Source organism: Tympanuchus pallidicinctus, unplaced genomic scaffold (assembly GCF_026119805.1).
Source record: "Tympanuchus pallidicinctus isolate F22 unplaced genomic scaffold, pur_lepc_1.0 scaffold23, whole genome shotgun sequence".
In the NCBI taxonomy this organism is placed as follows: domain Eukaryota; kingdom Metazoa; phylum Chordata; class Aves; order Galliformes; family Phasianidae; genus Tympanuchus; species Tympanuchus pallidicinctus.
This window is the reverse complement of record NW_026294740.1, coordinates 8,299,076-8,311,977: the sequence shown is the minus strand read 5'-3', so window position 1 is coordinate 8,311,977 and position 12,902 is coordinate 8,299,076. Positions and strand designations below refer to the sequence as shown.

General features: G+C 44.7%; 1 protein-coding gene across 2 annotated transcripts; it reads left to right on the top strand.

The window, feature by feature from the left end:
• Positions 1-84: 84 nt before the first annotated feature.
• ADAP2 (ArfGAP with dual PH domains 2) lies at positions 85-11,719 on the top strand. 2 transcript variants are annotated; one of them, XM_052688391.1, is made up of 10 exons: positions 85-1,321; positions 2,424-2,502; positions 3,034-3,125; positions 3,260-3,345; positions 3,682-3,791; positions 4,390-4,536; positions 5,218-5,301; positions 6,537-6,599; positions 7,827-7,904; positions 8,488-11,719. In XM_052688391.1, the coding sequence occupies exons 2-10, from the start codon at positions 2,458-2,460 to the stop codon at positions 8,704-8,706; spliced, it is 924 nt and encodes a 307-aa protein (XP_052544351.1). In that variant the 5' UTR covers positions 85-1,321; positions 2,424-2,457; the 3' UTR covers positions 8,707-11,719. The 2 variants fall into 2 exon arrangements, with proteins under 2 accessions (XP_052544351.1, XP_052544350.1); XM_052688390.1 differs by lacking the exon at positions 2,424-2,502 and adding an exon at positions 2,247-2,377.
• The last annotated feature ends 1,183 nt before the right edge of the window (positions 11,720-12,902 follow it).

Below are 12,902 nucleotides of genomic sequence, written 5' to 3'. Positions count from 1 at the left end.
ATGTGAGGATGTTCTTAACTGGAACTACTTCATCCATATTCTTTTCTGACTTTGTACTGCAGTTTCAACTGTGTTTTTCTTCTTCTCAAACAGGGATTGTTGCAGCACAGTGGTGCTGTGTTTACCTCCTTGTTTCTGTAACAAGGCCGTTTTCTGGTACCTTCTGTTGTCATTTTTCATGAATGAAAAATAATTATGGAAACAGTAAATTATGTGAAATAACGGTGCTGTAGATAACCTTTACACTTTACTCTTTCAGTAGCAGAGAACTATCAGTGAGTGAAATAAAGTGGTGGCTGTTAAAATTTTAATGGCTTGTGCTGCTGAGTCAATGGTTGGAGCGACTTCTGTATTTATTTTTTACAAAGAAAAAGAAAAATCACTTCTTTATAAAGGATCACAGTCCTAGGGTAATTACAGTATGGACCTATGTCTATCAGAAAAAGGCTCTATAAACTATTGTTCATTTCAGGAAGTAGATGGGAAAGGTAAATGAGGAGTGAGAGGTAACTCCTCCTGAACTTGGTTGTCTGGTTCTACTAACTGCCTTAAGAATTTTTGTTCAGCAATCTCCAAGCTGGTGCTGAGTCCAAAAGGTAAGGAGGAATTCAAGTATTTTCACTCTTTGATCCTCTGATCTGTGACCTGTGTGCAATTACCTCATGAAAACAGCTGCAGCTCTTTTGAATGAAGGATATTCTACAGGTGATGGTTTGTTTGAAGTGCTAACCCTTACACTACAGTAGTCAGGAACTTAAGTAGTGTCAGTTCAGGCCCAAGGACTGGTGTCAATTCAGAGACTAAAGCAAGGGCTGCTACTGCTGCTGTGCCAGAAAAAAAACGCTGTCCAGAAAGGATGGCGCTGCTGCTGAGGGAAAAATGAGCCGTGCCCCATCTGGGCTCCCTGAAAGCAGGAGCCTTAGCAATACTTTTTCAGACCGGAAAGAGGGAAGTTGGTTGTGGGCAGCTTGTGCGCTCGGTTCGGGGCTGTGCGATGATCGAAACTTCAGTTTCAGCGCGTTGTTAGCAGCGCGGCTAGAAGCGTTGCAGCAGGGCTGCTCGCAGCTCGCCGCGGTTCCCGACCGGTTACTCGCAGTCCGCCGGTTACCGACTCCCGGTGCAGTGCTGGGGCGGCTCCTCGGCGCGAGGCGGCCCCCAAGGAGTTCCTCCTTTCGCGTGCCGGGGCCGAGCCTCCCGCCGGGCTCCACCCGCAGAGCTCCGCGCCGGGCGGCGGTGATGGACCGCGACCGCAACAAGACGCTGCTGCAGGAGCTGCTGAAGGTCACCGGGAACGGCCGCTGCGCCGACTGTGGGAAGCCGGGTAAGGACCGGGGGCTCCTCTCGCAGCCGCCGCCCCTCGGCGCGGTGCGGACGGGGATGCGGGGCCGTGCCCGCCGTCCGGGCGCCCGCCCATCCCGTCGCGGGTGCGAGGCGCGGCCGTTCTCTGTTTCTGTCCCTTCTTCTGTTTCATCGCCTTTAGCTTCGCGCACCCCAGGGGCGGGAGGACGGAGCGGGCGGTTTCCCGAGGAGGGCAGCGCCGCGGCAGGTCGCTCGGCGGAGGTCGCTCGGCCGGGCTCCGGGAGCGACGAGGGGCGCGCGGGCGGCGGGGCAGGAAATGGCCTCCGGCCGCTTCTCCGGGGCTGCGTGGAGCTGCCGCCGCGCCGCAGGAGAGGAGCCGAGCCGGCGGGTGGCTGCGGAGCTCGGGGGACCCGGTAGTCGGTCGGTAACCCTCAGCGGCTGCGAAGAAGCGGCAAGCTGCGATTGTTCGGAGCGATAAGGGAGAGGCGGCCGGAGGAAATGAAGTTGCTGGTGCGCTTGCAGCGCCTCTCAGCATCGATTGGACGCGGCTGCTGCAGGCGGGAGCTTCCACTTGCGGTCCCGGGCGGCTGCGCTCCGTGTGATCTTAGTTGTGCTCGCTGTCCGAAATAGCCTTCCAAATTCAGCAACAAGAACCTTCTACGATGAACTAATAATTAGCTTAGCTTCCACATCGCTGCTCGTCTGCCTGAACGGTCACGTTAATTTTTAAACAAATGCTCTGTGAAAAAGTTCACAGATTTCAGGGCTGCATTCTTCAATGGGAAAAGCAGATGCTGTTCCTCTAAATGTGCGCAAATGGCAGCCGTAAACAGTGGGGTGGGATTTGATGTATTAGGTGTGAAACCTGGGCTGTGCATCAGTGGCTGTGCCTTTTCCCAGTTAGTTATACCAGTATTATAAAGTACATTCTTCTTGTTTGTGTCTAGATCCAGAGTGGGCTTCTTACAAACTTGGAATATTCATTTGTTTGATGTGCTCCGGAATCCATCGCAATCTTCCTCAAGTCAGCAGGGTCAAATCCCTTTGGCTTGACTTCTGGGAGAACGATCTTATAGAGGTACGGAAGGAAAAGGAATAATTCACTTACTTTCTCCGTATTTCAGCATAACTTGTGACTCAGAATTTGTGCCATCCACCATGGACAGAGGAGCAAAGCTACACAGAGCAAAGTTAACTGCATGGGTAACTTCAGGGATTTTCTATGACCTACTCGATCAAATTACACTGATGGGTGGTGGTATTTCTAACAGGCCGCAGTGATCTGCATATCGAAGCTTAGATCCCACTGATATGTCCAGATAGTACGTTCCCTTTAGTAATGAAAATAACCTTAAACATTGCTTCAACTTGTCATCTTTCTGTGGAAATGTGTTAATAGCACAGCCATCACTTATTCCTAGGGATAGGTGAAGATAAAGGGAGATCGTAAATATATATTTTCTTCCTTACTCTCTTCTGTCATTTTAATTAACAACCACAACGTTGTGTTCCCTCCCATCTGGTTCAGAACTTAGAGTACTGAAAAGGGCCAGCTATCTAAAAAGTGCAAACTACAGTTCTAAAGGAAATCTATAAACTCCAGAGATGCTGAAAGGTAGGGTGAGACTGAGCAAAGTGTGCAGTGTTCCCTTTGATCCAAGTTTCATTCTGTGTTTGTTACATTATATTGGTTTTGTATTTGCAGACCTAACTGGGTCGTCTTCTGTATTTCAGTTTATGAAGAAGCACGGGAATCTCTGTGCCAAAGCTAAATATGAAGCAAAAGTCCCTCCCTATTATTACATCCCCCAGTCCTGCGATTGCCTGTAAGTTGATTGTTTGTTCAGTGCAGCAGACCTTCACAGCTATCAAACTACTGCTTCCCTCTGCAGGTCCTTTGGGGTGGTTGGTGAAAATAGGGTAGAGGCAGATCAGCTTTATCCATGTTTTCCTCTTTCAGGGTTTTAAGAGAACAATGGATTAGAGCTAAATATGAGCGTGAGGAATTTGTTGCCACCCGAGTCTGCCAAGATCCTTGTTCTGCAGGTAAAAGCTAGGATTGTCAGAGAAAAGATATTTGTTTCAAGGCCAACAGCGTGGTATTTTGTCTGCACTTTTGAAGGCCTTTAGGGATGGCTTGCATCGAATGAAATGTTGGATATGCAGTTCTTCAAGTGTGTGACTTTGAGGAGAAGCTCCTAACAAGTGCAGAGTATGTTTAGCTCATATATGCTCACACAGTTCTGTAGTTCTCCACTGGTTTGTTCTATTTGAGGTGAAAATTCTCAGATGGAAAAGAAACTTGAAACTCTGTGACACATCAGATAAAAGTGCTGCTGCTGTGCTGCCTTTGTCTGACGCCTGTCTCCACGCAATACGCAGGTAGCCATGAAGGATTCCTCTGGAAGCGTGGACGGGAAAGCAAGCAGTTCAAGCAGAGGCGGTTTCTCCTGTCAGCAAGGGAAGGGGTGATGAAGTACTACACTAAAGAAGTGAGTTCCCAGCCAGGGTCAATTGCAGGTAGCTGGTCCACATCCAGCCTCAGGCTCTGCTCCTTATCAGCTGGAAACAGCACAAATAGCTTTGTCTCTAGCAGCCTGTATTAGGAGCAACCCAGATGTTTGCACACTAACATCTGTGGTATCTTAGACAATTGCTCTTTTGGAATTAAGCCTTCTCCTCCCTCATCTCCTCCCTGCAGCCTCCTTTTCCTTAGTGAACAGAGGAAGTGGACAGTGAATAGCAAGGTGAAGAGGAGATCTGTTAGCAGCTGCTACCTCTTACATTACCAAAATATTCTTTTATCAGCTGTTGCAGCAACATCCTCAACATGTTCCCCTTCCATGGGAGAGTGCAGCTAATTGACTTCCTACTATGAAGTTGCAGACACATCACTCCAGAGCCAAACATTTTCAGGGAAAGGGAGTCGTGTAGGTGATTTTATGTAACATAGAACTTGAGCTTTTATACTCCAGATATATCGTGTTGTCAGGCACTTTCTGATCAGTGAGGATTTAGTTCTCAGCTAATCTGTCTTCCATTGCCTTTCTTTTGACCATTTTAATACAGTGATGCTTTTCACTTTCACAGTCCAAAGATCCAAAAGCCGTTATCAGCATTGAGAAACTGAATGTGATGTTCCAGGCAGAGAAAATCCATCATGCTCACGGGCTGCAAATCACATACAAGACAGATGGTCAAACAAGGAACCTTTTTGTCTATCATGAAAGCGGAAAGGTGAATGTCAGAGATTTTGGAATGAGCAGTACTGTCAGATGTTGGGTCTGTATTTTGGAAGAGCTATCTTGTTTTTGCAGGGTCTGATTCAAAATCACTATGACTTGTATGATTTAGAATGTTGCTGAATTTTACACTAGGAACTGCAACATCTTGGTCCTGTTCTGTTGGAGTGTTCAGCTTCACACACTGAATATTCTCACAGATTCTTTATGGCACGTACATAAGTGTCTAAGATAATGTTCTGAAGGTTTTATATAATTCAGTGATTGTATTCTTTGAAGCCTCTTGACGCACATGAAGAATATAGTTGTTCTGCATTATTTCCAAACAGACAATGGTGATTTTAAGAAGCATGTCTACAGGCTTTGTTAGATTTCTGTTTCTTCCCTTGATATAGTTCTGAAGTCTTTCCAGGTATGAGGGTTTCTAAAGAGTCCACAACTGAAGCAACTGAAAAAGCCTGTCCAGAGTCTTCTTGGAGAGGCATTTAAAACTTATTTTGGAAGCTGAGTGTTTTTCAGGTGTCTTGGACAAGTCACTGACTCTCTCTGGCCATTGGAGAGAAATTCTGTATTTGCAAAGAGATTACAAGGAAGGAGAAAGGCCTTTTTGGAAAGGCATCATTCTTACCCCTTCGTGTTATTTTTGTCTTTTTGTTTGTATTGCTCTTTTCCCTAGGAGATTGTTGACTGGTTCAATGCCATTCGGGCTGCACGTTACCATTATCTCAGAACTACCTTCCCAGCTCTCTCAGAGCACGAGGTGAGAACTTAACAAGGCATGAAGCAGTCTGTGCAAACACATTATGGGAAAGCATTTTCCCACTTGTGCCAGAACCAGGTGCTCAAACAGCAGCATGCAGGCTTGGAAATGCCAGCTGCCATCGTGCTTTCTCTAGAGAAAGAGGCAGGCTCCTAGTGTGCCTCAGCCTGCTTCTAATACTGTGATTTGGAGGCAGCAGCTTTAAAATACGTAAAGCTGGTATAGGTGTCAGTGGAACTGTGGACAGGCTCTGTGTGATGGCACTGGGAAAAAATGAATCTGCAGAGCAGATGCAGTTGTGTACTAAATAGATAGAGAGCCTAGTTGAGAGACCATCACGCTTACCTACGTAATATGGCAGGAGATGGTGCTTTTGTTCCCCTCTTATTTGATATATTTGAAGCTTGTGTTTCTGCACAGCTAGTGCTGACAGTTACACCTCATTCTTTTTTTCTCCTTCTGGTTGACATCAGATATGAAAGCTAAATCTTTGTTTGCTCTTCAAAACATATCTGCGTTTAGCTATACCAACTGCGTGTAATCACTCTAATCATTCATGCTCAGTGTTGTGATCACTCTAATCACTCACGCTCACTGTCTCTGTTGGTGCCAACAAATATTCCTTAGTATTCAGTTGTCTTAGAGATGGAAATGAAGGTAAGTCTTTTAATGGCAAGCACAAACTAAAACTCATTTGGCCCTCTCTTACACTGACCCGTTGATCATCTCCTTGCTGGGCAGGAATATCAGGTTCTCAAGTAAACACAAAGATGCTTTGTCCCACTTTATTCTTTTCTTTGCAGTGAGCATCACTGAATTTGCTTCTTTTTCTGCTGTATTCCTTCACATTCCTTAAAACAGTCACTTTTCTTATCATAGATAGGTAAAATTAACATCTCTTTGAAAGCAACCAGACAACAGTCAGCCTATATAGCATGCCAAATTAGTAGTAAGCCTTGAGATGGACAGAAGATGAAGAGAAAAAAGAGTCACACTGTGGCTAACATGCAGAAAGGAAGTAAACGCTTAAGGCCAGAAAGACTCCGTTTCCTTTTATACTGAAATCTGTCAAAAATCCTGTGTTCCTTCTTAATTCAGACTTCCCTTTGCTGAGCAGCTGAAAAAAAAAACCCCAAGCCCTAAAAGCCAAAATTGTCAGTGATTTGCTTTGACAGAAAAAGGACAGAAAAATGAGCCTGAATGAGATGGCAGATATTTATGTGCGCTTGTTCTAGATCATACCCCGGATCACAAGAAACTATATCAAAGAAGGATATATGGAGAAAACGGGACCAAAGGTAGGTTGAGATGACCTACTTGACAGAAGCAAGATTCTCCCAGAAGGAGATCGTTTGATAATTCTATGGTGCTTACTCATAAATGATTTATTAAGGGGGCTGGGTCAATAATGACATTGTATTCAAGGCTGTTGTGTTGTTTAGGATCATGTTTTACTTAGTATGGAGAAGAAAACTGTGAAGGAGGATCCTTCTTGAAGAGTTAGCAAGATGGATTAGTAGGCAGTGGAAATGCAAAGTACTGTTAGGCAACACTAAATGAATTACTGTATCAGTTGCCTACTAATTACAGCTCTTGAACTGCAGCTACCTCTGGAACTGAAAATCACATGCCAGCCCCTCTATTTCCCTATTTATCTGAGTTAGTAGCACAGAAGTCACATCTCTTTACTGTGGCAAATTCTTCAGTGTTAAACCTATGGTTTGGGTTGGTTGTTTATTTTTGTGGGAAAGTACTTGGGCTACTACTTATTGAAACATTGAGAGAGAGATTTCAGGCTCTGCTAAAGAGCATAGGAAGACCTGAGATCTTGTTTGAATGCTGGTACTTGTTGCCTTGCTCCTCTGGATGAACTGCTAGTCAAAGTCCTATTGAAAAATTTAGTGATTAAATACTGAATATTGATGGTAGTTTTTTTTTTTCCTACCTCTGTGCTAGCCTCCCAGTACATCTTCCTGCAGGTACTTGTAGAGAGAATACTCACAGCTTCAAGCATGTTTTGGCTTGCTTTTTTTCCTGAGGCCTAAACTCAAACTGGAGTGAGCCCTGGAAGAGGACTCTTCAGCACGGAGCAATGAATATCTCAGGGAATGTTTCCATGAGTGCAGTTGATGGAATTAGCACTTTAAAAAATAAATGCCCATACTGCAATGGCAGGGGCAACATCCCAAACCAAAATCCTGAAGTTGTTTGCACGCTCTCCTTGTGATAGCCACTGGCCCACGGATTGTTTTCTGCAGTGATTTTGATTAATCCACGCACTGTGGTTGTTTTTTTAACCTGGTTGGGTTGTTAGCAAAATGAATTTCTGTGCTTTGTCCAAAGGATTGCCACTAAATGTAAATCTCCAGTTGCATACAGCAGTGACTCACTAGTTGCCAATTAAGAGGATGGGTTAAACTGAATTCGAGCTCAGAGTCACTTAAGCAACCTTGGGATCTGCTCTGATTGGGAAAAAATTGTCTTTGGGACTTGGTCTTTAAAGAACTTCTACCATCTACTTGCAGCAGAAGGAGACCTTTAAGATGCGCTGGTTCAGCCTAGACTCTGAAGAGAGGAACCTGCTGTACTTTAAAAACCCACTGGTAAAAAGAGTGTTCTTCACTATTCCACAAGTTCCTTCCTGTAGATGGGTGGGGAGAAAGGGTCTGTTATAATCTAGCTCTCCCAGTAGCTGCATAAAACAAACAAGGTAATCTCTAGAGCTAATCTCCTTTGTCGGAGGTATCTTTGAAGCTGAGCTGTTTGGGAACTCTGGTCCTCAGAGTGTTTGTAAGGGAGATGTAAGTCTTTTTGAAAGGTAGCTGCTACTGCTGTTAAGTTTTATAGCCTGTTTTTTTCCCAGCCAATTTGTAGTCACACATGGAACCTCAGGCAAGATGTGTGATATTCCAGAGGGCAACATCCTGTTTCCTACCATTGCTCTTACAAGAATATCCTACTATGCTCCTTCTGAACACCCAACCAGCTCTGCAGTTATAGGCTCTTCTTGCTTCTGAGAATGCTCGAGAGTGTGAAACGGCTCTAGTATGTTTTCTGCCTGTCACCAGTTCAGTGACCCTTTCACTCATCTCCATCTCCTCCTGCTCCATGTCAAGGATGGAATAATGTCTGCTAGAGCTGAATTGTCCACTGGCTAATGAATGTCTTTTGTTTCCTTCCTTCTAGGATGCATTTCCACAAGGCCAAGTTTTTATTGGAAGGAGAGTCGAGGGCTATGAAGTAAGAGCTGGCTTGCCCCAGGGAATATCTGTAAAGAAGAGGAAATCAGGGATCACCATGGTCACACCAATGAGAGAGTTTTTGTTTCTGTGTGAGAACGACAGGGAGCAGAGGGAGTGGATAGATGCCTTGAATGGAATAATTGCCCAGCCCTTGTCTGGTTGAGACTAACACTGAGTTCCCGTGAACTGCACTTCTTGGGCTCTGTTTGGCACTCATCTGCATCCTCTTTGTGTCAGCAGGGATGGTGCTCAAGCCCATTCAGTGACTGTGCTACAAAGGGCTTTTTCCTTCAACAGCTACAGGCGCAGGAAGGGTGGCAAAATAAATGAGTGAGGGGAATGCAGATATTCAGAAATTATCTGTCCCTTCTTTTGAAGTGCATTCGCTCTTCCTTACATTCTCTGCTTTTGAGCAGATGAGGCCTGCTCAGGCTGATGTAGGGATAAAGTCAGTGTAGAAAGTTTGTCCATAGAGGACTGGCACGGATTTCCTTGAGGATTCCTGAAGAATGTACTTGACAATGCAGCCATGACATATATTCTGATAGTAAATGTGACCATCTGTTACATGCTGCACAGAACAAGTGACCAAGAGACAAAGCCATCAGCACCTGCCAGGACAGTGCAGCATGTCCTGCTGCATAGATGAAAGATAAAAATACATGCTGGAATGACTGGATGTTTTTCTTGGGGGGGAAGAGGGGGTGGGGAACAGGCAACTATTCTACCTGCTTGCATCTTCTGTCCAGCTAGGGACAGGGTTGTTGTCCATGTAATGGTTTTAATGTCATTTGCAGTGTTGTATTTTCATCACTGAAACTGTATTAAAAAAAAAAAAAATCACAAAAATCAGAGGGGGAGGAAGGGACTTCTGGAGAGCACGTGCTCCAGCCCCCTGATAAAGTATGTTTGTATCATCTATCTCACAGTTCCTAAGCTTATCTTGTAAGGATGTTCTTGGGGTATGGTGTCAAAAGCCTTGCTGAAGTCAAGGCAGGCAACATTCACTGCTTTTCCCTCATCTACCCAACCAGTCATGACATCACAGAAGGCTACCAGATCAGTCAAGTATGATTTTCCCTTGCTGCGCCCGTGTTGACTACTCCTGATAACCTTCTTTTCTTTCTTCCACTTGCTTGGGCTTGGACATGACATCCAGAATTAGTTGGATGGAGGTGAGGCTGACTGTCCTGTAGACTCTTATTATTTGAGGATCTGAGAAACAAGTCCTCAAAACTAAAAGTCAAGCTTGAGTTGCGAAGAATGTCGTGGAAGCATTCTAATAACATACCCTTAGATCCTTGCTTTCAACAGTTGCTGCTATTTGATTATTTTGGAAGCAGCAAATGCAGTATGTAGAAACCTTTTCTTTTTTTTTTTTTTTCCTCCAAAGCAGCCCCACCTACTACTCCAGTCAAGACATGAGTTCAGGATGAAGGCACTGGTCTGTGTCAGCTTCTAAAAATGGGGGAATGGGTGAGGATTTATATTTGTTGATACAGTGCACTGAGTATTTTCCTGCCTCACAGCCAAGGCTGAGATTTGGTTCTACTGAACAGTTATTCAGGTACTTAATTACTTTTTTTCAGATTCCCTTAGTTGGCGAATCAAGAGGAAGTCTTGCAAACTTAAGTTTCTGATCAAGCTTCCACCTTTTGCTGAAGCTTGCCAGCCAGTATGAGTTACCCCAAATAGTTCTCTTCAACAGGAATGAGGAAGTACCAATATGTGCATGGATTACTAAGATTAACTCTTTCTACAGCAGCACAGAAAAAAAATAAAAGATAAAAAAAATTAGGTCATCATTCTGCCTGTCTCTTATCATCCAACCTTGAGCAATCTGTGTCAGTAGTTTTGTTTCCTGATACATGCCCATTAACTTAATTTCCCAGCTCACGTGCTGGTTCAGATCTAACAGCCTATGCCTGTATCCTCTGAAATCAATAGCAAAGCACTTTCAAGATGAGCTGAATAATTCAAGATGATCTCAGAAGAGTGCAGTCCATCCAGTAACCTCAGCTTCATGGACAGGGCTGCTTCTGTGGTGGTGCTTGCTCTCCCACTGTGTCAGCAACATTGATGTGACTTTTGTTACAAAATCAGGAAGTTCCTTGAGAAAATGAAACTCTGGAGCAACACAACAGCATCTTTTTTGTAGACTCAATAAAAGTGAAGGCCAGGTCACAGGGAGCTAGCTCCACGTGACAGTTCATTTCTACAGTTAACCCAAACTTGGACCTGTATTAAGCGCTCTGACAGACCTGGGAGCTCCTTGCCTCTGCCCTGGGGAGCTCAGTGCTGCATGCTGGCTTGCAGGGCACAGCACCTCAGGGCTGTACAACAACTCCACCCAGCCTGCAGCTCCCTGCACCCCACACATGGCAGCAGCACAAGCCTGTGGGAAACGAAACTGCACTATGGCTGCTGCTGTTGACTTTGTGCGACTGCAGGCAGATGTGGAACTAAGCAGCCTGAACTACTTCATGGGCCGCGTGTGGATCATGGGTTGAACCCACAGCTTCTGCCAGTCCTGCATTACCAAGTACAGCCAACTGGGAGCTGGCCACTCTGGTGAACTTAATCCCCAGAGAGGTGGAGGAAGAAGACTTAGAGGCCTAGAATAAACCCACATTCTCTGGAGATGGTGCCCATTGCAGCCAGAACTCTGTAGGGCAGGGCCCTGGGGAAAAGGTATGGGCAGAAGCAGACAGTGCTTCTCCCCACTGCACCTCAGCCACTATTCTAAATGCCCTTCAGTGGGGCCATGAGACCCGGCCATGGCTGGGACTGAGTTAACTGCACCTTTCATCCTGCCTTTTTTTTCCTTTTTTTTTTTTCTTTTTTCTTTTTCCCCTGGATACTTTGTATTTCATGTGTTAATACTGGCATTGTTGTAATAGTGTTGCGTTTTGCTGACTCGGGCAGATAGGTTTAGCTGAAGCAGTGTGGAGTTCACTGGTGGTGTCTGCAAGTTGAGGATTGCATTTTTTGAAAGAATTAATAGCAAAATGTGCTCAGCTGGTCTAAGGTATAATAGCTAGCTGATCTTAGTGCTGGACTTCTGAACTCCAGGAAGTGCCTAAATCAGCAAGCTCTCAGGTCAGTTTAGAACAGGGAAGGGTGTGAATACTCAGAGAAGAGATGGGGCTGCCATGAGAGGATACTTAGAGGGCTCTAAACCTTTTTATTCTTCCAGTTAAAATCTGTAATGAGCAAATGATGTAATCCCAGTGCATTTCATCCTTTGCAGGAGGTTAGTCTCATCACATAGCCTTGAGCACTGAGCATCCTGGTGGGCAGTTGTTTGGCATTTCAGTCACCATCAGCTCTTTCCCTCTTCTTTTCACAAACCACTTCTGTGTTGCTATTTACTGTGTGAACATTGCACAGGACACTCCTGAAATGAAACATAAACCAGTACAGTGCTACAGCTCCACCCAGCTGAACGACACAGAATGGAACTGGTTCACTGTCTCTGCTTACAAAAACTCTCAGACCTTGTTGGAAATGAGCAAAACCTGACTGTTGACTTTCATTAACACTACAAATACATACGTCTAAAAAGTCTTAAGTCTCTGCAGTCATGCAAAGAGCTTAAACTCATACATATATTTGTATATATAACTTAGGACTGTTGAATGCGAACTTTACTGTGATTATTCACACAGTTAGATATGTTTACCAGGCCAGTGTTTAACTGACAGTAAGGTAAGGATTTTTATTATCCCGCTGTTTAACCTAGTCATGTTTTCTCTGAGGATTATACAGATAAGTGATCAAATGTGTCACTTTAAAGAAGGAACAGATACAAAACATCTCCAAGCAACTGAAACAATTGAAGAGGACATCAACATCTTGAGAAAGGATCTCAGTGACACAAAGGTACCTCTTGTACTTCATTACCTGCAATTAGCTTGTTCCCTTGTAATTCTGCAACAACTTGGAATCCCCCGACTGCCCAAAATTTGACTGCAGGCAATGCAGGACAGTATCAAGTGCATTTTATTCCTTTAAATACATCTGGGTCTTTCTGGTCAAAGAGCATGTTAAATGGGACAGTAAACTCTTGTACTTCACTTATCTTCTTTTATAACAAAAACCGGATCTCTGTGTTTTCTGCCTTTCAGGAATATACATCTAGGATCAAAAGCCGTATTACTGAAGTTCAGTGTTCATTGAACGGGAGGGCAAAGCAGCTCAACAGAAGACTGAGGAGAGTGCTCAGGAAGTGAACATCACAGATATCAAAGCCCAAATTGAGAAAGGACTGGGAAGTGATGAAGTGGCGGGTAGAAACTCGGCACCTCTGATCTCCCAACAGTAATTCGTGCTGGAGTGCGCAGGAGCAGCGTTTTACTA

What these genes read in the sequence shown, in the direction of transcription:
- ADAP2 (XM_052688390.1), top strand. Translation starts at nt 880, where the DNA reads ATGAGCCGTGCCCCATCTGGGCTCCCTGAAAGCAGGAGCCTTAGCAAT. An exon ending in CCAAGATCCTTGTTCTGCAG is followed by an intron (nt 3,346 to 3,681) that starts GTAAAAGCTAGG and finishes CGCAATACGCAG; the next exon opens with GTAGCCATGAAGGATTCCTC. An exon ending in CAGCTCTCTCAGAGCACGAG is followed by an intron (nt 5,302 to 6,536) that starts GTGAGAACTTAA and finishes CGCTTGTTCTAG; the next exon opens with ATCATACCCCGGATCACAAG.